Raw genomic sequence first — 23,916 nt, forward strand, 5'->3', positions numbered from 1 at the left:
GAAGATAATTCTATTTTTTACCATGTAAAAGCAACAACAATATGTTTCTACAGCTGTTAGCACATCTGTGTAGCTGTGCTCAGCCACAGTGAAAACACCACTACAAACTTTCTATGTAATTTATAGTTATGCAACTATAAATGATATAGAAAACTCAAGAATGCTTAAGTGGGATTGTTGTTTTTTTCTGAATAATTTATAGTAGTAATATTATATATTATAAGACGTAAACCTCACATTGTAAAGAGCCTTGAGATGACTTTTGTTGTGATTAAATAAACTGAACTGAAATGTCAGCATGTTAACATAAACACAATGGAAATACTAAATCACCTGCTAATCAACTTGCTACAATATTTGCCATGTTTACGGTCTTTGTAGTAATTTTTGCTTAACAGTCCATTCTGTGACTATTTGATTAGAAACTAAAGTTCAGTATTGGAGTTATCACAGTTCATCTTGTGGAGGAATATTGTGGCAATTCTGGTGGGGCAAGACGAAGATCCATCTTATAGATGATCTTCTCAGCACTATGAAGTGACGTTTCAAGGCTATACAAAAAGTTGTTAAGATATTCAGAATCAAGGCAACTAGGCAACTAGCAACAAGTAAACCAACTGTGATATGGCTACATAGAAAACTAAAACTGAAGTGCAGTACTTGATACAAAATGAATTAATTTGAATGAAAACACAGGACAAATCTACTCAGAGTCCCTACACCGTGATATCTGGTCAGTTTCAACCCTAAAGCTGTTTAATTTCAAAACATAGGAAGATCTAAATTATGCATGACCCTCATGAATAACATCTCAAAAGAAAATGAATCAAGAAAACAACCTTGAGACAAATCACAACAACAGACAACACCACTAAAAATGCATGCCAGATTTAGTGTAATCTATTTTTTAGACAACCTAAGGATCCTTTGCCTGTTATGGAAGGAGGGAGGCTAAGGGAGGTTAAAAAGCAGGGAGGCGAGGTGGCCTGATCACACCCTGAGAAGTAGGCCCTGAGGGAGCAGATTAGAAAATGGTGATGCAATATTAATTGGTGATGGTGCGTGCCAGGGACTGCAGGGTTGTCCGGGGTTTGTCTCCCTAAGGAAATGCTGTCAGGAGCTGAGAAAGACAGGCAGGATGAGTCCCTGACCTTGTCTGTCAGCTGCTGGAGGAGAGGAGGGCTGGGGAAAGGAGACCCCCAGTCCCTGACACACAGATCAACACTCTGCCAGTCTACAGCAAGCCTGCTGGGACACACCAACAACAAGACAGACGCAGCGACACAGTGAGGGAGACAGACTGAATGAGTTTGATCTTCACGGTCGAACACAAAAACCATAAAAAAGCTCAACTTTACATTGGCAGAGGGACCTATAGTATAATAGAGTACTGCGCTAGTGGGAGTTTCTTAATGAATTCAATTTTTTAATTTCACTAATGTCTAACTGTAATATTTTACCAACAACACTGACAGCGGAGCAAAGAAAGTGCAAAGAAAATGTACTAAAAGGAAATTAGGAAAGGCAAGTCTATATTTAATGTCACCTTTTGGATCATGTTACTTTGCACTGGATAAAAACAAAGAAATTAATCAGAAGTGAGTTTTAAGAAATTGTGAAGAAGGAAATTAAATCCGATGACTTAACCAGAGGGTTCTCGCCTGAGGACCTTACGCCTTGCCTTGTCCAGAGCTAGATGTGATATAGGGAAGGTAAATATATCAGCATGACACAGTTAATATGTGGTGATGGATGACACTGACTGGCCTAAGATAACTGAAACGCCCTTCCGGCAAATCTTTCTGTCGCACGGTTGGAACTGGGTGGGGTGGTACCCTGCGATTTTTGTAACTTTTCACATCTGACAGTCTCACTCGATGCAGTGATTGGATAGGTGTGGTTATGAGAAAAGAGAGAGAGAGAGAGAGAGAGTTTGAAGTTCTGCTTTTTACTTCTCCACCGAAATGAATGATCATGTTACATTTTATCACACAAGTTGCCGTGCCCTGACATCGTATCATCAACAATACAGACAGACAGCCCTAATAACTTTGGACATTTTCCTTTTATGTGTGGAAGCTTCATTTTAGATACAGAAAATGGTCGAACAAAAGGAGGGAACAAGGCTACACAAGCATATGGGCAAGAGCTGCATGTCATCTGGGGACATAGAAACACTGGACACATGTCAGCTTCAATTAACCCTCTCCCATCTGTCTGTGTCTTTTTCTCTGACTCTTCCTTCTCAACTAGGTCAGGTGGTGCAGTGGATCCGTACATACACAGTGCAACATGAGACAATAACACACCGCACCTTTACAAAGAAAAGAAACTTGTTTTTCACCATTGTATCGTATCAAATGCAAAGTCTTTTTTCTTTTTCTTATTCTCTAAACCGTCCTCTGACAAAACAGATCTGTGGTATTAAATTATCAATGCTATGGACTTCAATAATTTAGGCTATCAAGAAAAGTGTGTGCTAACAGTGACATGGAGTTCCCTGACATATTATTGAGTGTTACTCCAGAGAGCTTGTCTAAATTTCCCTTCTCTGCAGTCAGCGACAAACTCGCTACAGCTGCCAAAAGGTTAACAACAGCCAATCCCTACAGAGAGACAGGTGAGACATGAAGAGACAAAAAGACAAGTAACGGGTAGACACAGATAGAACAGAAGATAAACACGCACTCTATTCCCTCGTGCTACAACCACTTTTTGTCTTTTAAACCCTAATTAAATTCACCACCAGATTACAGTAGGAGCAGTAGCACATACCCCTGCATCTGGAGGAACAGGGCTGCTCACGTGTGTGCTGGAGACAGAGTGAAATGTCATGCTGTAACGCTATTTCCTTGAGTCTGACAAATGAGGCCCCGGCTGCGCTCTGGTGTTGGCAGTTACCTATGAAAGAATGCATCAATCCAATTGGCTCTCCTGCTCCACCTGTCACAACACTCCACATTTTCCTTCCACTTGTGGTGAGCGCTCACACACACACACACACACACACACACATAGATACAAAAAAACATATAAGCAGGAATTACATGACACAGCCACACCAGAGCACCGAGCCACGGTTCCTCACCAGTCTTTTGTCACCCGCCCCCAAACACTTCATGTCGGATCCCTTTCTCTGCATCTCCTTCTGCCTGTCCTCCCCTCTTCAACCCCCCCATCTGAGATCAACACCTAGTTGTGTGCAGGTGCAAGGCTGTTGGCAAACTGTCAGCTTGAGTCTCCTTTACATAACACACACGCGCACGCACACACACACACTCACAGCTTGGCTTCAACACAGGCGTTTCTCACTCTGTGAATTGGTCTCCACACAGCGAGCTAGATCACACTCTTGCTGTCAACACATGAAGGAAGAATAACAGTGAGTGTGCTAAAGGTTGGAAAACACTGGCTGGTTACACGGAACAAAAATAACAAGAAAAAAAAAGGCGTTGGGCAAAACTTGAGCATTTTTTTATCTTATGTGCACTTAGCCTCACAGACACCTTCATTAGTGGCCTGATCAGCCAGACACAGAACACAATATCAAACATAATGAACTGTTGTGTGACTGCCTGCAAGGAGTTAAGATTCATCAGTTGCAGATTAATGTCATAAACGTAAAATAAAAATCAAATCCATTGCTCCATGCCTTTTAGTGTGGTTCAAAAAGATATGGATGTACTTAATGTTCAACAGCAGCTAAACTGAGCTGCAATGTTGTTGTTTTTATCAATCTTTTTTATTGTGGAAATCATTTTGTGTTTGAGCTTGCCTCTTATTAGAATAATTATATCATGCTATCTGGTTTCAGGCACGTACCAAACAGTCAGAGTACAGGACAAAAGAGCACACACACACACACACACACACACACACACACACACACACACACACACACACACACACACACACACACACACACACACACACACACACACACACACAATGTGAATGACCCTTTTTTGTAATTTTGAGAATAGACTGAATAGATTAGATTTATTGAGATTAATATCAACATTACTTATTGAAAATTAAACCAGAGATCAAAGATATGCTGATTTTGTGTTAATGCACTGGCTGGAACTATTATAAATTAATCTCTGTGCAGCACCAACACACACAAACTGATACATGCACACACATAAATACTGTAGACCATGTGGTGACCTCTAGAGCTGTGAACATGGAATTGGTGTCAGTCTGCATGGCCCAGGGTCATCTGACAGCCCTAAACAAGACTCTCATTAACACCAGGCCATTAAAAGCCCCTGCTGGCACCGTGTTTGGGTGTGTTTGCGTCTTAGCCGTGGACTTGAGGCCCAGATTGACACTGATGAGGGCAGACAAGTGTCAGTTTGGTCTTGAATCAGATGTCAAATATCAGAACTGGACACGGCACATACAAAGTAATGTAGGATATTAAAGGCTGACAAAGGAGTTTAATCTGTGAGCTTAATGTCAGAAACGATTTGGAACCGTGGACTGTAATACTACGATAGACAGTTTCTTCATGTTATGTCTACTGTACCAACTGATACTTGATCATCTAACTACAGATAAACAGCAAATCTGAATCTCACTCACCACTTGCTTGAAAAACTGCAGACTGTGTTGTCATGAAAAGAAAAAGCTGCAGCATCAACAACCACAACGGTCTTAATGCTTCCACATTTACAGTTGTGACCCATGTTTGCTACTTCTATGTCAAAAGTAATTACAATGTCTTTTTAATCCTAATTTCTCTTTTACATTTTTAAATGTATTTGGAGTTTAAAGTTCGGTGTGCATGTGGCATTAAGCTCATCTCAAAGTGACACTGAAAAACTATGCCACGTGATTACTGCTTCTGGACCGAACTACTGTAATTGAGTGGAATTAGCTAGAGAGATCCTGTTTCTCCTACTACTGCTTCTCTTTTTAGCTTATTGTCCATTGGTTTCCTGTAAAATCTAGTACAGGAATAAAAACTCTTGTATACACAACAAACTGACAGGGAGTTTTTTTAAAGTGGTAATGGTTATCTACTGTACTGACGTACATGTTTAGATGCAGTATATATGCAAGTTTGTCTGCATGGAGAGAGACCGCATGCACAACATAAAAGTGTGCGAGTGGATGTGCAAGTGCTGAAAGGGCTTGCTAGAAATGGTATAATTTATCACACCTAATTAATTATGCTCCAACACAGAAGAGTTATCCTAGTCGCTCTATCGGCTCTCCACTCTGTGTCCCTCTGTCAGAAGACAGGGAGAAAGGCTCAGATAAACTCTCAGAGCCTGAAACACCACAGTCTCTCTCTTTTTAGAGACTGATTCACAACGGTTGTTTAGCCAGCTTCACATTACCATTTAAATAAAGACGCCAGCTAAATGACCGGTGGTAGAACGTAGAAAGGGAAATTAAATTCTTTTTCATCCTTGTGGCACTTTATTCTTTTCTCTTTCTAGCTCAAGTTCCTCATAATTTTTAATTTGTTTAGTCTGGGGGCCAGGAAGCCAAATGCAAACCGATCTATTCATCTTTGATTATAAGGTAAATCTAATCTCTGTAATGGATAACACTGGCTTACGAAGCTAAGATGACTTGAAACAACTCAGGTATGTTCATTTCTTGAGGAGAATTGATTATGATGAACTAAACCAACAGCAAACAAGGAAATGGCATTAACAACCACAGGGTAAAAAGTTTGCTTCAAGACAGCCCACATGATTAAAAGGGCTAATATCAAACCATAAAGCTGAACTGAAAACAACAACAAACCAATACAAAGGTCTCAGGGGCCTAAACTGTATGTACCAGTTATCTGGTAACACTAATCCATCTGTAGTTCATTACTATTTATAATGTCCATCTATGACATATAAATACAGAATGCTTGTTGGTAATTATGTGAAATAAACTTAAACAAAAAGATACAAGTACAATGAATAGTTCACACATAGATCAAAGCTGAATAACTCCAACTTAGATTCTACTATCAACTCAGTGCTGGTTGTAAATAATCAAGAAGCTGATTCACAATCAATATCAAATGTAACTATCTTCATAACCTTTCTGTCGTAATGTGCACTACATGTTATTTGTGTTATTTATATTGGCAGAATGCAATAAATGATAACAGCAGGGACAAACACTGACATACTAGCTCACATTAAATTATCAGACTGACAATAGCCTAAAATCATATTCCTTGCATTTTTAAAGTGGGTAATCAATAGAAACAGTTCGGCCTAAACTGCCTATTTTTTTCAATCTATAGATATTGACATGAATGTTGTCAGATCTGTTGCTTGCATGAGTAAAAATGCACGGCTGACATCACACCAAATCATCAAGGAGGTGAGCAGATTGTATCAGACACTGATTGATTGCCCCTGAAATCCAACAAAATTGCATAGCTTGTAACAAGCTTTATTTACTACATTAAATTATCATTAAAATGCTATTAGTCCAATTAGTCCATTCCTATTTTAAACTACACGTCTATGGTGAGAGAGACACCTCCTGCTCTAAGGAGGACAGAGGGGAAAAGTTAAAACTGCAAGAGGGAAAAAAAGTGTGTATCAATGCGAGGAGGGAGGAGAAAAGAACAGATGATGTGCAAGGAGATTTGAGGCAAGGCAGGAGGAAGAGAGGCGACAAGAGAGCAGTAGGACATGAATATTAAGCAGCTCCAGTGATTAGGGTGGTGGTGCAGAGTGGCACTGTGACAGTGACATTGGCTGCCATTGGCGGCCCCTGCCATGGTCATTCACTGGAACCTTCTTCATTTGGATCATAATTTGCTTAAATGTTCAGAGAATGAAAAATTCATCATCACTTTGAATCTTGTTAATTGGGGGAGCTGTCTGCATTAATAGAGGCCATTTGGAAGCTCTGTGTTTAAGTATGTATGTGTGTGTGCACCCACATACACCAGGTATGTGTGCATGTGTCTGTGGGTATTTAGGGTAGGACAGCTCAGTTTCACATACACTTATCAGAGAGGCTGATGGATTCCAAACTTTACCAGTTTTTATCAATGAAGCACCCAAATAAGCTTCTTAAAAAAAGATAAGGACCTCTGAATAACGCTGGCAGCAGAGAGAAATTTAACAGCCACAGTCGAGACTTACCACCATATCTTATCATGCATACAGTCAACTGACAATGTACGGTAATGCAAGTGGATGAGGCTGTGGGTGGGTAAAAATTAATGTAGCATGAGGAAACAGTCGCTGTGAGTTTGACTGGTAGCTCGTCAATGTGTGTGAAGACCAACAGCAGCAATAATACTTAAGAATTTGTAAAACCTGTAGTCATTTTTCAGATAAACATAGTAACAAAGATGGGAGCAAAAAAGAATAAATAACAAATAATTCAACATCATTACTGGCAATAAAGATAATGTAATGAACAGTTTTCTTGCAGATGTGAACTCCACACTGTAAACGAATGCTGTGTAGATTATGCGAAAGCACTAAAAATGGAAAACAATAATAAATCTCTAAGAAATTAGGCAATAAAGCTCCACATACAATCACACTAATTACACAAATGAAACTGAATTAGAACTGTAGAAGCTCAATGCTTTTTGTTAGTTTCTAATTATTTACAGTAATGAGAAAGCTTTCCGTGCCTTCAGGGGAGAAATAATGCAGGGTGGGCAAACCCAGGGGCTCACGTGGAGATGAAGTCAGTAAATTAATTCATTCAGTGATGGAGAAACAAGTCAAAATAATCCCCAAAAGCATCAGCAATCAAAATCAGAAATGTACATGCTGTTCCACTCATTCCTGCTTTTGCATGAGTGGCTGATTATCTTGCAGACTTGACTGATAAATATTGTATATCATACTCCTGTGTGAAAAATAAACAATACCAACACGTGTTGTGGTGAGAAACAGGGATGAGAAGTATGTTACTTGTGAGGTTAACAGCAGGATTGATGATGGCCAGTCGATGTTACAAGCAGCAAAACATTAAGAGCAATGTCCATATTTCTAACGTCAGATTAACCAGCATAGAGAGCAGGCAGGGACTGAATAACCTGTAATCAGAAGCTGACTACTGGCTTAAACTCTTAACTGGTGGCCACTGTGTCTTTTAGTTTAGCTTGGTCTGGGAAGCTGTGTTATATGGAGTGTGTTTCACATTCAGTAATAAAACATGCCACGGTGTCCTTCCTGTACACCCTGTCTGTGTGTATGTGTGTGTGTGCTCCTGTAAACATCAAACCTTACACTGAGGTAACATATGCACCCAGCGCACCCTCTCTGAACTTTCCCTTCTGGGAGGCAACAAAGGCGGTTATATTTTCACATTCAAAATAGTAACAATGTCATAAAGCAAATGCATTACTGGCACCTATTATGCGGTGCTGCTGCGAGCGCCGCGTCTGCATGAAAAGCGAAAGGTGGACAAGATGAATCAGACAATGTTCCAAGAAGCTCCATAAAAGCACTGAAATGACCACATTCATTAGGTCGTGTGTGTGACATAAATACAATATTTCTCCCTGTAGACTGCAGTGTGTGAGAGGGACGCGGTGTTAATGCGACAGACGAGGCTGCAGAGCCCAGCCCAGTCTGGACCAAGTCAGCCCAGCCCGGCTCGACCCAGTCGGCACTAATCCATCATCACCACCAGTGAATCATCTCGCTGCCAATAAAGCTAGGCAGCAATACATTACAGGCATGTGGCAAGCTTTAGCGATAATGACATTGAGAAGTCCCCTTGGGCTTTAGGAAAAAGCCTGGGTGCACGCCACACTTGCTTACAACGGCAGTAATATATGGAAATGCAGTGTTCCAGACAGGGGAGAGGAATGGGGAAATGAGGGAGTGAGTAGAGCTCGCTCTATTCATAAGGAAACAGGGAGGAAGTGGCCTTCATTGGTACCACTTCCCTATCAGTTTCCACTGTGGATTCAGCCAAATCCAGCATTCAGCGATGGGCCTCATTTTAGATTCAAGCCTCTCCAAATAAGCAATCTTACAAGCAATCTGATATGTCAACACCCATTTCTGTCTTATCTTGTTCACATGCAGCTGAGTTGATATTGCAATATGGTTTGGAAATGGGACATGCTAGATACAGCGCTGCCAATCATAGGCTTGCTTTGTGACACAGAGGCAGGCCAGCAGCATGGGAATGAACAAATACAGTATAGTAAACTGTTGGGCTTTGCCATCCTGTTATCTTGTGCCTGACACTGAGAACAATCAGCCTGTTAATCCCTCACCTTCACTGCAGATGCACACACCTACACTTTGAAACACGAATGTACAGTCATGTTTAAAGCGCTGGGGGATGTGAAGGTGAGGGGGGGGGACTGATCGGTGTAGTGACAGAAGATGACAACAGAGCCTGTGACAATGGAAAACTGGTGTCAGATGTAGCGTGAAAAAGCACTAAGAGCTTACAGAGCTACACACTGATCTGTGAATGGTGGAATGAGCTGTCAGAGACATAGCACTACAGCTCATCTCCTTCTGTCTGTCTGCAAATCTGTTTTTACGGCATGTTTTAAAAGTAAATCTCTGCTATTGTATGACAAACTCTAATTTTAATTTTTGCATTTAAATTAAAAGTGTACTGGGTTACTGTGTGCTGAGAAATTTGCATTAGCCTAGGGGTCATTAGGTTTTATGAAAGCCTTTCAGCACATATGGCCATCAGTTTGAAAGTAGGAACTCTTCTGACATCAGTTAAGTGGTATTCCAGTGTAAAAATAACACCATTAAAGCCTGAAGTTGGGTTTGTGCTCCTAGCTATTGGCTAAATTGAACCCCGATGTGGTGCTTTTGAAATATACAGATTGAGGTGAAAATACCAGCTGCGGAAATGAAGTTACTGCTCATTCAGAGTCCCATGTGACTTCACCAAACTTCTTCTAAAAGTCAACAGTAAATTAGGGCTACACTTTTCGAAGAAATGAGCCGACAATCCTGCTGTTTGTCTTTCTTAAGGATGATGCAAATGACTCCGAAAGTTTGTCTGGAATTTGCTTTTTTTGTTATGTCCGACAACAGCTGGTTAGCTTAGCATAAAAGTATGGTGTTAAATTGATGCCATAGGTTTTGTCAAGTTGAAAGACAAAAATGTAATTGAAAAGCTAAAATTTGAAACTGAAAGCAGAATTTGTGATCTTGAAACTTAGGAGAAGAGAAGGGGGACATGCAGGAAAGGTGCAACTGAAACCAAGGCCACACCAGCTGTGTTGCATGCAATAAAAACATTTGTCTATAAAGGTGCATTGACCGAGCAAGCAACCCATCCATTCAGTCATCATCCTAACTGCCTTTCTGGTTTTAATCATGTTCATGATATAGTCTAACATTACTTCAATCTATTCTCTCTCTCAATCATGTTCATGTATCACTATTCAGCTGTGGAGGAGTATCTCTAATGCCTCTACATCGCAGTCTGTCATTGCTTTATTTACTATACAGATATAATGTTCATAGTTTAATCAGTAACGTACTTTAGATTCCTATTAAAAAAATATGACGGACTACTTTAAGTGTAACCAATCGGGATCAGATGACACAAGGTGTTGTATAAAACCCATCAAGACAAAGCACTTGGAAAATGAGTGTAGTTTTAACTTTGCATGCTGAGGACAGCAACAAGGAAAGACAGATTATGATGTAGGTACATTATCAATACTGTGATACAGTATGATCATGTCTTAATGTGAAGTACCTCAGGAGAGCATGACCATTTCTGTCAATCCCGCCCCCTGTGCCACAAGAGGGCAAAATCTGAAAGTCTAAAACTGGAAAAAATAAATTGAAATTTACCAAACTTATATTTGAATTAAAAAACATTTCATATACTTATTTAAAGTTGTTCCATTTAATATATTTATAACAGGAAGTTACTGTTGCTGATCAAAAAGATGCATAACTTCCCCATAACATGGTCATTTGTCATTAACAACTTCTCATTACCATTTTAATCAGGGCTGTTTAGAGGTATCCATATTTGGGTTTGTAATTGTGGAAATTAACTCATATTTGCCAGAATTTGAATTATTCCTTTAAGAAGAAACAAAATACACAGAAATATTAGAGAGCTGTTGATAACCTGGATTGGGACCACATGGTTAATCTCCTGTGAACTTTTCCGACACGTTACAACACAAACACAGAAGGCTGAGGGTATCTTCCATATTGAAAGTGACCCTAATACTGAGACATGTCCAGTGCAGAGTTAACCTTTAACCTTTCAGTTTCCAACAAAACTATTTTGTAGTTTGCTTCTTTGACAAACCATCATGAGGCAGGGAATGACAAAAAAGACAAGAGGTTTGTGCTGATAGAATAAAAGTCTGGATTTATTTTTGTTTATCTATACATTAAACAGGTGTTCCTGAATGCAGCAAGAGAAAACACAGAACAGATGCTAAGCATCAAAGAGTTGCTCGCATAGCAGAGGTGTGGCCGGTTTAGCAGAGACATAGATACTTTCTATCGCATATACTTAAAACATTTTCTGTAAATGTAGGGTTGTGCCTCTGGGAGGCTAAAGTAGGGTGGGGGAGTGTTTACTGCAATAGTCTTTAAATTCTTTTCACATCATCACACCAGCTGGAAAAACTCCATCTCTCCCTAATGACCATTAAAATGTGGTTACGACTATTGCAGACAGGTGCACCCCCAAGCAGCCCTGTTTAGCTCTGTTCAATTCAACTCCATGAGTATGAAAAGTAATAGTTCTGTACAGATTTGTCATGTCGCCATTGTCCCCATTTACTCAATACCAAGGATGTGCAGAAACATTCAAAGAGGAACACACTTCAGTTTTGTCTTTCCCTGGTTGTCGCTCCACCCAACAGTGATGTGGTACCAGATGATTACAACTCAACACCTGCATAGGAATTCAATTACACAAAACTCTCTGGGTCAATTTCCCGGACCAGAGCAAAGCTTACAATTGAACCATTATAAAACAGTCCAACAAATGGCTTAAGTGCTTCCATGAAACCAACTGCAGTGAGAACACACACTGCTCACAGTAGAGAGAAATTCCCCAGGAAAAATTTCATGTTCACAGACATGATCAGAGGGACAATACACATACATACACACAGAGATCACCACTTGCAAAAAAAGAAAAAGAAAAACAACAACTTAAGGTTCTGCAGACACTTTGGTGCAGAAAAGATTCCATTGGTTTCACAGCACAGGGTGAAAAAAATATAATGAGACACAACTGGGAAATGCAGCGGGGGGTGGTGGGTGGACCCCCCAAAAGTCTTCATGGATGTGCCATAAAGACTAAGTGATCACCATAAAATTGTAACACATTTCCTTTTCAAATAAAGGGGCTATATTTTGTACCTTCCACATTATTCCACATACTACATCTACCAATGGAATCTTTCTACTGTAAAACTCAAAGATTATCTTATTATATTATTTTTGCTGAGGACCTCTTCTACTGCAACACACACTGCCAAGTCCAACTGAGATTTTCTTTATGACAACCTGGCATGCAACCAGTGAACAGTGGTATCCTTTAAATTGAACAGTATCTGAATGTGAGCTAATAATACAGAGTATTTTAAGTGTAACCTGATCTAACCATTAAAAATGCATATTTCTGAAAATACACTGCAACAACGTAAAATTAGTAGACAACAGGTGCTAGAAGCAGATGCATCCATTGAAAATCAGCAAGTTCTGAGGTACTTCTGAAACTCACAGCTGAGGATATAATCACTATCTACAATATTTGGACGGATAGCATGTAGTTGATACAGTAATAGCAGGGTTATCAGTTTTGCGAAATATTTTGGCTTAAAATTTGATTAGCTGAGGGGATAGTGGCGGTCGACACACCTGAATAAAACATAGCTGTATGAGGGTAAAAACATAGAAAAACAGCACCATTTGAGGTCCGATAGACAGATCAGTTTTTGAACTGTTTTGCTGGTAGCACCGTCAACCAGTAAAAATCTCAGAATGCAATACAGAGACAGTACACAACCACTGACTGCACGACATAGCAAAGAGCAAAGATATATATTCAGAGACAACCCCTCACACAGACACCCCTTCACAGCAGCATCTTTAAGCAGATAATAAAACTGATTTCTCCTAAGAATGATATTTGTGTACTGAGGTGTTTTACAAGTTTTATATGCTGTACATGTTGAGATTAACCAGGTATACCTTTTCCTATAGATTTTTTTTTTAATATACACATATAGTTTACAGTCACTGACAAACAAACACCAGAGTAACAATGAGGTAGGACGGTGAAGTTAGATGAAGTAGAACCGGTTTGTGGATTGTGTACAAAGTTACTGATACCATAAGAAAAATATAGGCCTAACAATGTAATTCCTCCCATTTGTCTCATTTGACATTGTATCTGAGGCTCAAACAGTAATGTGTTTCGCATACACATAGCTGTAAAAACTGCAAGATGAAACCGTTTATCTTGTTCCACAGAGTGAAGATAGAAACTGATCCCTCCCACCCCCCCAAACTGTCAAAAAGCAACATAAAGCTCCCTCACCTCTGACGCTTTGACAGGTGCTCCCAACATAAGCCAAAACACCCGGCAAGGGGGACGGGATTTGCCATTATCTTGATACATGTGCATTTTCAAACCCAGTCCATATAAATGTTAGGAGAGTGAGAAACTAGAATTGACACAGGAAGAGGATCACAAAGCCAGCAAGGGTACAGTTCCTTCCTGTCGCTACTTGAGTGAAAGGGTGAGAGTACTGGAAGGTCTGGTGTTGTGTCACAGAGCCAAACTAGCCTATAGTATCCAGTGATGGCTCAGCTGGGTTACTGGTATTGGTGTACGTTACTAAAATGCTGCTAAAGCTCCAACTGAACTCGCTTGGTACATTTGATAAAATTTGGCCTTGCCATCACAGATTAAGCCAAAATCTAGGATAAAAACATACAGTACTTCCATACAGTTTTAATCCGCTAAAGATGGTTTTAGTTAAAGGATTAGGCTTAATCACGCTCCAAGAAGCCAGTCTTTGAAAACAAGTTAACATTTCAGATGATGTAATAGCTCTAGAAACGCTCTACCTTAAAGCATTATTTTAACCACACCCCCCTTTTGGCATCAAACAACAAAGAAACAAACACTAACACAATACACGACAATGTGTCAGAAATTCAGCAAGGTTGCTTTGCACAGCAGAAATCTTTTCTTTCTTTTAAACTGCATGTACTTCAAATACATGCTAGCACACATATACCTCACATGTTGCTTTGTACAGGAAACTAAACAAAACAAAAAACTGTAAAAGGGAAATTTTAAGAAATAATAATAATAAAAAAAACCAACACATTAATAACGTGTCACCGTTTTGGTGGCTTAAGATTCACGAAGCTCTATTACCTTGGCGTGGGCCATTTTTTTGTGCAAACCCTGCTGATACCTCTGTCAGCATCATTCCCCCTTTTTTAGCTTGATTTCAGCATTCAATACTTTGGCTTACAATTACCACTCATTTGTAAAAAATACACAATTATCTCTATATATAGTCATATCTATACATAACCAGCATCTTGACACATCAAGTTAAAGCACATATTCAAGTTAGCTTGCACATTTTACAGGTAAATATCATTATGAATACCTTTTTGAATCATGTTTTGGGCTTAGAAGAGCTGTTGACTTTTACTTGTCACTTTGCCAAGTAAGCCATTTGTTGTTCACGAGGCCATGGTGGAGATATAGAATCCAGTTTCAAAATAATTGGACTTTCGAAAATTAGATTTTCTAAGCATTCCACATACATCTCTAGATATTAATTTTGGAAGTATTAAATCTAAAACGGTTGTGGAGCAGTGGGATGTCAGGGGCATATCTGACTAAAACAAAACTGTATTCCATAACTCATTCTTGCCATAAAAAAAAAAAATTCTAAGGTGCTTCACAATAATACAATGTTTGTTAGGCCCTAATCTATAGACTTTAAAAAAAAAAAAAGGACAAATACCACAAATACATTTCTTTAAGATTGAAGAAATTGCCAGGTTTAAAGTGCATTCGATGTAAATGATTTCTGTCAATCTAACTACTGCATCTCAGTTGCTTGAGTACAATAGTTTGAAGATACAGATTCTCATCTTATAATAGAAGGTAGTCTCTAAGCGAGGGTTATCAAATATCACATGTTGTGACTGTAGCTTAATGTTTAGGGTGTCAAAATCTCATGTTTAGGGAAGCCTCGTCTCTCTGGTTCCATGGAGATCGCTATGGCTAGGAAAATAAGTTTGTTTTTCTCCCCATGTATTTGTAGATTCCACTGATCTACATTTGGACACAATATGAAGCTTGAAGTCAACAATTCAACAAACAAAAATAAATGTAAAAAGAAACAGGAAATTGTCAGGTAGCATGGAATTACAACATCAATTAGATAAACCCAAACCTGACCAGAATCTATAAATGTGTAACATGGAACGTGACTAGAAACTGAAATGTCCATGTTTGGTGAAGAAAAATAAAAAGACGAGTTTTATGTACACTGAAAACATAAGATAGCTTAACAGAAAGCTGATCTAAACTTTTGAGATAACAAAAAACCAAGACAAACAAAATGATAGAAAGAAACAAACCAACTGACGAGAATCCAGAGCGTGAAGAGGAGAAAGGCTTGATGGGCAGCTCTGCAGCAGATTCACAGTTAGCCACAGCTAGGTCACAGTTGAGATTTCAATCTGCAGCATTTAGTTCCAGCCTGCAGACAGCCACACAAACCATTCTGGATCAAAACAATAAAACTGGGAAGAAAAAAAAAAACATAAAAAAACATACAGGAAAAAGAGGACAGTTTCAAAGTTCTGATGGCATCGCTCAAAGGAAACTGTCACTGGCGCAACTTTACTTTGTTCCCCAGTGGCGTGGCTTTAAAAAAAACAAAGGGGTTATTATGGGGTTGAGCAGGCCCAGACATCTTCAACAGCACAACAGTGTTTCAGACAGCTTTACCCACAGCTAACACTGCTTCCACAAGAAGATGACCTGAACTGTGTAGTGCAGTGTCCTGATTTTCTTCTCCACATTGTCCTGTGCAGCCCACCACCTTTTAACAGGAGGGGGCGATAGAAAGTAACCCAGCACAGCTCGCGCAAATCACACAAAAACATAGTACCTAACCTCTTACATTCTCACAGCAAAGTGCAGACGACGATCTGTCGTTTAAACTTACTAGATATTTACAATCACAGCTTACTAGAAAACTTATGGGCATACCGCTCCCTGATGATCGCCTAATCCATTTAAGGCCTTTCTAGGCATCAACATGCCTCTAGCACTACAACTCAAACAGTCAAAGTGACATGTTTGATTAAGAGTAACACAGGAATATCCCATCAAAGCCTTTGCTTGTGCTCTCAATGTTCATAATTAAAAGGTCAACATAAAAAAATAAAACAAATACAGCACTCTGCAGACTTTAGAGTCAATAAACCTCTATAAGCCCTCTTTGTAATAAACTGATGAGTGTTACTGACCTACCATTAAGGGTGACCACACACTCATAATTAATCTCTGCAATATGCAATATGGCTGTTGACCAATTAAGACTTGTGCATCTGAGACGCTGTTGTCTCATTTCATGCAGTTAACCACTGTACCAACACAAAACACAACTGTCCACATGTGTAAAATCTACTGCAAGCTAGAATTACCATTTTTAATCAGAAAATGAATAACCTCTGCTTACGTTTTCAACGTAAGTTTTGAGTTTGAGGACTCAAAATTATGTTCTGACACAGAACAATAAATGAAACAGTCACATCTCTTCTTGAACATAAATGGACAAACCTAGATAAACCATATCTCTGTACCAATTCCACTGTAAAGTTTAAAAAAAGAAAACACTCACACCAGCTCATATCAAACTAGTTAACACATATTAAGCTTGTCGCTGGTGGGTAAAGCTGTCTGTCAGCCTATGAAGAAACTGGGCACTGAGGAAGGTGATTGTTGCTCTTTGATGGAATGGGAGGTGGCGGGACGGGATCTTTTTGTTTAAACATTTTACATAATAATTAATCCAATGTGTCAAAGAAAAAGAAATGCTCCTGGTGACAAACATCTCCCAATTACCCATATCAAGTCCCCTTAATATCCTGCAGACCACGTGAAAGGGGGGCAGAAGGCGCTGGCATGTGAATAGTTGATCACTACATGCCATCGTAGGTGAAGTTCTCCATCTTGACTGTCTGTCTGATGAGCAGCTTGGATTCCCGCCGCTCCTCATTCTTGATGGACTTGTTGATGTCCATTATCTTTTCACAAATGTATTTGTTCACTTTGGACAATCTCTGTGTAATCTCTGCACTGTCGGCTGTCTCTTGTGACACTCTGTCGTAGAGACACTCTGAGGAAGGAGTGAGCGTAAGCAGTCAGACTACATCAAGGTAAAAATGGATGATCTTATAAATATACAGTAATTCAATTACTGAGGGGGCAATATGAACAAAGAAAAATATTAGCTCTGTACCTCATGTGGTCAATTTTGTGTCGGCTCACAGAAGGTCCATCAGAACAAGTATCTGACTCACAAATTAGATTTTAGAGTTATAATTAATAATCTTACCTCTGACGATTTTCAGCTTGCTGGGCGACAGTGGAGGTTTAGGCAGGGCATCTTTCTTCTTTTTGGTGGCCACTCCTGTGACACTTCGGTTTTTCAGAGTTTCTGTGCCCCAGATCATAACAGCCAGGTTCTTTGTGAACTTGGAGTCTCCCTGTGTCCGCTGCAGCTGGTGCCACTTCTCCTCTTCCACCCAAATCCCACCACCGAGGTGTACCTAAAGCAATGACAGGTGTAAACACTAAAATGCAAACCTATAGTCTGATAAAGGTAATATTTATAAAACGCACAAAATGCACTGCTGCTATGATTGTTAAAAAAAACAAACAAAAAACAAAAAAAACACACACAGAACTGGCACACCATTTTTCCAATCATGTTTGAAGGCACAGTATTTTCCTTGAAAACTACATATTTACAATATTGCCAAAGTTAAATGTACATTTTCATCTTTGGCGACTATGTTGACCACCCACTGTCCTAGGAGATTTGTGTAAGATGCTGTTTGACCAAGCTACAATGCTCAACGTGGGTGTAAAACACTGCCAGTCTAAATGAACAAGGCAGATGATCAAGAATCTTGGAGAACTTTACCAGCTCCTGCTTTAACCAAGAATTACAAATCCCAACAATCACCACTTTCAAAACTTTGAACTTAGCCTGCAGCTTTCTACACACTGTCACTGAATGTTGCAATAGCCTGCACCAAAAACGCCAAGCCGATTGCTAGCCTCAGCAGACTGCCTTGGTCTTCCAGGTGAGCTAATGCAGCAGGCGGCATATGTGACTCTTCCTTCTCTACTCTCTTATCACTGTAAAGTCTTTAGGCTACCATCCAAAAGGCTTTCCCCTGTGCAGCTAATGTGCTTTAGGCCTCCGGCCAGGAGACAAGCTTTTACTGCCCTTAAGTTAGACAAGATTGTTTTCATCCTCCCTCTCAGTTGTTCTTATTTATCTCTCTTTCTGAATCTCTCCTTCTCCCTTTCTACCTCTTCCCCACCCCTCGTGCTCTCACTAGGGCTAACCTGTCAGTCACTTTAAATTCCTCGCATGCAAATAATTAATATGGGGTCCCTGGTGTAGGAGAGTTCTAATTTGCAAATGTTCTTCACGCTTGAAATGGCTGCAGGCCCCACAGCTTGTAGGACCAATCCCCCCACTGTCATCAGAGACAGGACGCTGGTTGAGTTACAGCAGTGGGGGGAGTAAAGAACCCTAACAGGCTAATAAACACTGATGATGCTGGCTGGGCTTGAAGGAACAATAATAATCTACTCAACCTTGTTTACCTGCTAGGGTAGGGCAGCCAGGGGGAAAGGACTGATCAACTATGATTGGTTCATCTGTGTTAAGAGGAAATACAGCTTTTCCTACAAAGATCAGGCTACTTTGCACAGTCACCTGCAGGCAGCGGGCCAGGGAACCAGAGAGGGAACTGAAGGGTTTAGGACTCCAAAAGGGTGCCAGTTCTTTTTGGGATTATATGCATAAATTGTGTAACTATGTTAAAAGCCTGTAATTCAACTTTGGGTAATGGCATTTTTCAATACTACATTTTAAATTTTGAGGAAACCATTTTTGAAAAATTCGAATGAATGATTCTTCCTTCAAGAAGGACCAAAGTAAAAAAGAAACGAAAAGAAACGAGACAAATTGGATAAGAACAGACAGGGAACATCACAAATACCACGTATAAGGATTGGCAGCAGATAAACAGGCTAGGATAAAAGCAAAACAGCCACCAGATGAGAAGGTGGTTACCACATGTAATCTGAAGAAGGCCATAAAAATAAAAGTGTCTATAAAGACCAATTCATGCACCTGTAAGTGGATGCATGATGAAAATGTTGGTCTTAAGGGACTAACCTTGCCATCATTGCAGGTGTATACTGTTCTGGGTGAGGGTGAGTAGCTGGAACTGGTGTTGGCTTCTTCTCTGCATGTCTCCTGGGCCTCAACAATGGGTTCAACCACTTCAGCCTTGATTGTCTGAGTGCCATTGTCATGCATAGGCTCTGGAAAGACAAACCAAACATTTAGATTTACAGTCAAAAAAGCATCAAATCCATGTCTAACAACACCTTAAGTTGAGGAGAGGTCATAGACAATTCTTCAGCTGATGGTCAACGTTTCAAAACGAAGATGACAGGATGAAACCAAAATAACAGTGCAAGAACATTCAAGCATCATTTGTAAACAGCCTGTTGCAGCTTAATCTATACATTATCTAGTAGTATGCAGCCATGACCTCTCTAGTCTTCACCACTGGAACAGTGCCCACTGGCTTCTTTACTTGCTTCCTGCCTTGGCCCTAGGATCTTTGTGCCTCGAGACAGGTGGTTATTTTAGCCCAGTAACTAAGCTGGATTGGTGGCTGGCCACACTAAGCTCCAATGTAGCTGATGAGTTTTAATATTGGTCAGTGCACTCCATCCTCTGCCCGATAGCACCCAGGGTGCTCTAATCTTTAGTCTGTCCATTAGACGGTCTAGCCAGTAGTCAGGCGCCTCTGTCCAGATCCACTGGGGGTGAGTGGGTGGAGCTGAGGTTAACAACGGCATCTGGCAAAGCTCGACTTGGTACACTGCTGTGCACTGAAATTACACCATGACTATGGTGCATTTTATTTAACTTCAGTATAGGATTAACTACTTAAATAATACTGCTGTATTATAATCTCATTGCTGTATTAACAATGTCTATTAACTGCTGAACTTTATTTCTTCTGACATTTTCCAGTTCCGCAAATCTAACTCCACCACCGTTAACAAGATAAGGCAGGAAATCTTTCTTTAAATGTCCTCACACAACACTACATCTGGCATAAAAAGGGCACTGCATATCACCAGGCAAACACCATCCCAACTGTAAATGTGTAAGGTGAAGGAAACTGATGATGATTTGGGCCTGCTTTGCTGCATCAGGGCACGGCCAGCTTGCAGTGAATGGGGAGATGAATTCCCAAGTGTATCAAAAAATTCTTCAGCGTAACATGAGAATGTCTGTATGACAGCTGAAACTCTGCAGAAGTTGGGTAATGCTACAGGACAATGAACCAAAAAACACACAGCAGAAAGGCTTCAGCCAAAAGAGATGCTATTGAACAACTTAAACAGAGCCACACGAGATATCTGAAGAACATGACAGAGCTAAAACCGTTCTTTAGAAAGAATGGGCTAAAAATGTACAACAACAGTAAAAATGATCTACTGCACAAATGTTACTTTTCGCTCCCTTTAAGATCAACTTGTTGGTGAGCAGACAGAGGACTCTTATTCTTTTAAAATTGGCAGATCATATGACAAGATTTAACCTTTTTCTCTACAAGGGCAGTTGCTATAATAACGAGCCCACTCTGCTACCTATTAGAAGCAGATCACATGCCATGATCAAAAGCCAAATTTATCAAATTTACAACCTCCTTCCTGTCTTCTGGATTGTTGTTTTACTACTACATGCATTCATAATTATCTACCAACTGACTGATGCAGAGACTGGGACATTTTTTCGAAGTAAATAGCAGGGTTAAAGGTTAATATTAAACAGCAGACGTTTGTGTGTTGGTGTGCATAATTTTGGTCTCTCACCGCTGCCCAATCTCATGAGTAGTACATCTTGCAGCCTCCTGTTGAAGTCCCTCAGTTCTTTGACTTCAGTCAACAACGTGCCATATTCTTTCAGCTTCTTGGCTTGCTGCACCAACTGCCTGCGGGTTCTCTCCAGCTCCTGCTGCAGCCTCCTCATCTCCTCCTCCTGCTGCCTGTAGCTATGAACCAACTCTTCGTACAAGACTCTAGGAACTACAGCTGCAGCTACCTCAGATACACAATCTGTGTCCACGTCCAAATGCTGTTGTTGCTGCTGGTGATGATGTTGCTGATGCTCTGCCTCCATATCTTCATCTTCATCATCTGCATCCTCTCCCTCCTCAGCCAGCCGGTCCTCATCCAGGTCCTCTTCGCCCTCCATGCAGGAGCTAGCTGCATTTCTCTCTAGGCGAGCCACTACTGCCGCAAGACTCTTTGAGGAGTTGGAAAGGGAGCGGCCATGGTCCTGAGACAGGGCCTGGGAAAACAAATCAACACAACTGTTGACAATACGAACATAATTAGAAAAATATAGGTCATGTGTTAGAATAGAAGGTGTGCTTTATCAATCTCTTTACTGAATCAGTAACAACGTGCACTTTGGGAATACGTGACTAAATGTGATTCCACTCAACACTTTGGAGGCCGAACAGATGTACAAACGATGTGTCAATCTAAAAATGACATGGCAGACAGATTGCAAACTGTTGTTTTGACAGTGTGGCTCTCAATAGGAACTGGGAGGAGAGGAGTCACTGAGTTCTTTGATGAGCCGCTCAGAGGATTTGTCTGTGAAAGGGAAGCTGTCCAGAGTACTGAATTTGTGTTAATCCAGCATATGGTAAAAATAGCATGGGGGATTTTGGATGTCATCCAAGTTTATGGTAATGTGACATTGTATAAATAGATATATTTAACATATGACTATTGTCATTTATGCATGAACATGATGCATGCAACCACTCATATATCTACACCAAAACTGTTTCAGATCAGTGAGCGCAATTTCCCAGGCTCCACACTTATGTTTTACATACTGAAATGTAATGTTGCTGCCACACACACAAATAAAATTTTATTTTTAATAAAATGCATGCAATCCTTTCCTCCCATATACCATTAACTACTCTCTAATTTATGTGAGCCTACCTTTTTATGCCTGAGTGGCATCCTTTCCTCTCCAAAACTGTTCTCAATAGAGTTTCCTGAATTCTTGAGGGACATCTTGGGAATTTTCATCTTCTTTTGCATTATACTGTCTTCAAATTCCTCTACTGTATCTGTAAAGGGCAGAAATGCAAGCAGGAACAAACTCAAAGTTTTGAAAAAGTTAGATTAATTTCATAAATCGTGAATGCAATTCTTTAAATTCATTTGTCCCACCCGAGCTGAGAGCGTCTCTCAGCTCTGCTAGAGCAAACTACGTGAAGTGAACTAAGTTTTACAGGACTAAGGTACACATCGTTTTGACCATGCAGTGCTTTAACATAGCCGATGCTGTGCATGTGTTAATTCAGATCGGACCAGTCCTGCAGCCCAGCCAGCTCAGATTCGGGGATTAGTAATGCAGCTTGTTAAAGAGCGACCATAAAAAAACGACAGTGATGAAACACTGCCTTAGCATACCTAGTGCTAACGTTAAGCAAATCATGTAATGTCCCACACTTTAACATGATGCGCTGTCATGAAGCAGCCATGACGCTGGCATGTTACCGACGGACAGGTTTCCATATGTTGTCTGTCGGCATGTATGTCTGAGACCCGTCGGTGACTGCAGCACCGCATCTCTTCTGACAGATAAGCCAGCTAACAAGCTAACCGCAACCGCCAAAGCTCTCGGGCTAGCGTGTCGACTAGATTTTCAAACCTCTCCAAAAACAATAACCGGTTAACTGCGGTCTGTCAGATGTCATGTTAATGTGGTGAAAACTCTTTGTCTAAATGCACTTCACTAGCGTGTCGGCGCTAACGTGCTAACGCGGAACGAATACACACCAAGCTAAGCTAGCAAGCGTTAGCTTCATGTTGTAAACAACGTTTGTGACTGGCTAGCGTTGCATGCCACGTATTTAGCGAGACATCCAGCACTACTTTATCGAAACATGAGAGATAACTCATGAGACACGACACTGTCAATATAAAAATCTGTCAAGCACCGACGACTAGGTATGACTACATGCCAAACTTATCTTAGCATATCTAACTAGCATATTTAGCTAGCCACAGCCGAGGACGTTGCTGTGGCTATCAGTGTCAGCTTCCAGCTGATCACGTCTTGACAGATAAGACGAAGACACTTACTTTGACACATTTCCGAGTTTAATGGATATCGACGTGACTTAGTCAGATATAGAAATACAGCGTTAAAAAGAGTAAATCGCATGTGTTACGAGGGGAACTTACCTGCAAGGGCAAGGATCTGTGCTTCGCACGGCTGGCCTGCGCTGCCATTCTCTTCAGTTCTGTGAACCAGATACACCTTCTGATTATCAAAATCTGTTTTCTGCAGAGGTCTGAAATCTTCGACATTTGAAATGGGTAAAGCGTAGCACATATCGTCTTCAAAGAATCTAACAAAAGCATACATTATTTACTTCTCTTTGGTCCTGCACTTTGGATATGGTTGACAGTTTTTCCTCACAAAGTATTAAAAAATATACACATAGGGGGATTGGGGATGGTGTCTGCGCTCGGCTACTCTTGTCTGGTCCACATCACCAGGGTTGATCATCAAGGCATAAATAATAGACATGTCAT

The 23,916-nt window shown here is 40.3% G+C and overlaps 2 protein-coding genes across 7 annotated transcripts in view; both read right to left on the bottom strand.

Moving 5' to 3' along the window:
* The window catches only part of agbl4 (ATP/GTP binding protein-like 4), a 260,506-nt gene that overhangs the window by 38,508 nt on the left and 198,082 nt on the right, over positions 1 to 23,916 (bottom strand). The gene's annotated exons all lie outside the window — the stretch shown is intronic.
* On the bottom strand, positions 11,306 to 23,902 carry bend5 (BEN domain containing 5). Of its 5 annotated transcripts, none has more exons than XR_003297921.1 (7): positions 23,563 to 23,746; positions 22,309 to 22,439; positions 21,160 to 21,637; positions 19,439 to 19,587; positions 17,576 to 17,789; positions 17,083 to 17,356; positions 11,306 to 15,709 (listed from the first exon to the last, which is right to left on the bottom strand). XR_003297921.1 is itself a non-coding variant. In XM_026346302.1 (7 exons), exons 3-7 carry the CDS (start codon positions 22,408 to 22,410, stop codon positions 17,160 to 17,162), a joined length of 1,140 nt encoding a protein of 379 aa, XP_026202087.1. In that variant the 5' UTR covers positions 22,411 to 22,439; positions 23,563 to 23,621; positions 23,745 to 23,890; the 3' UTR covers positions 11,306 to 17,159. The 5 variants fall into 5 exon arrangements, 3 of the variants coding, with proteins under 3 accessions (XP_026202087.1, XP_026202088.1, XP_026202086.1); XR_003297920.1 differs by having other exon boundaries at positions 11,306 to 15,752; XM_026346302.1 differs by having other exon boundaries at positions 11,306 to 17,356; positions 23,563 to 23,621; positions 23,745 to 23,890.

The sequence above is a fragment of the Anabas testudineus genome, chromosome 4, assembly GCF_900324465.2.
Source record: "Anabas testudineus chromosome 4, fAnaTes1.2, whole genome shotgun sequence".
NCBI lineage: Eukaryota > Metazoa > Chordata > Actinopteri > Anabantiformes > Anabantidae > Anabas > Anabas testudineus.

What these genes read in the sequence shown, in the direction of transcription:
- bend5 (XM_026346301.1), bottom strand. Translation starts at nt 23,746, where the DNA reads ATGTATGCTTTTGTTAGATTCTTTGAAGACGATATGTGCTACGCTTTA. An exon ending in ACAGATCCTTGCCCTTGCAG is followed by an intron (nt 22,440 to 23,562) that starts GTAAGTTCCCCT and finishes TGCCCTTTACAG; the next exon opens with ATACAGTAGAGGAATTTGAA. An exon ending in ACTCATGAGATTGGGCAGCG is followed by an intron (nt 19,588 to 21,159) that starts GTGAGAGACCAA and finishes TTGTCTTTCCAG; the next exon opens with AGCCTATGCATGACAATGGC.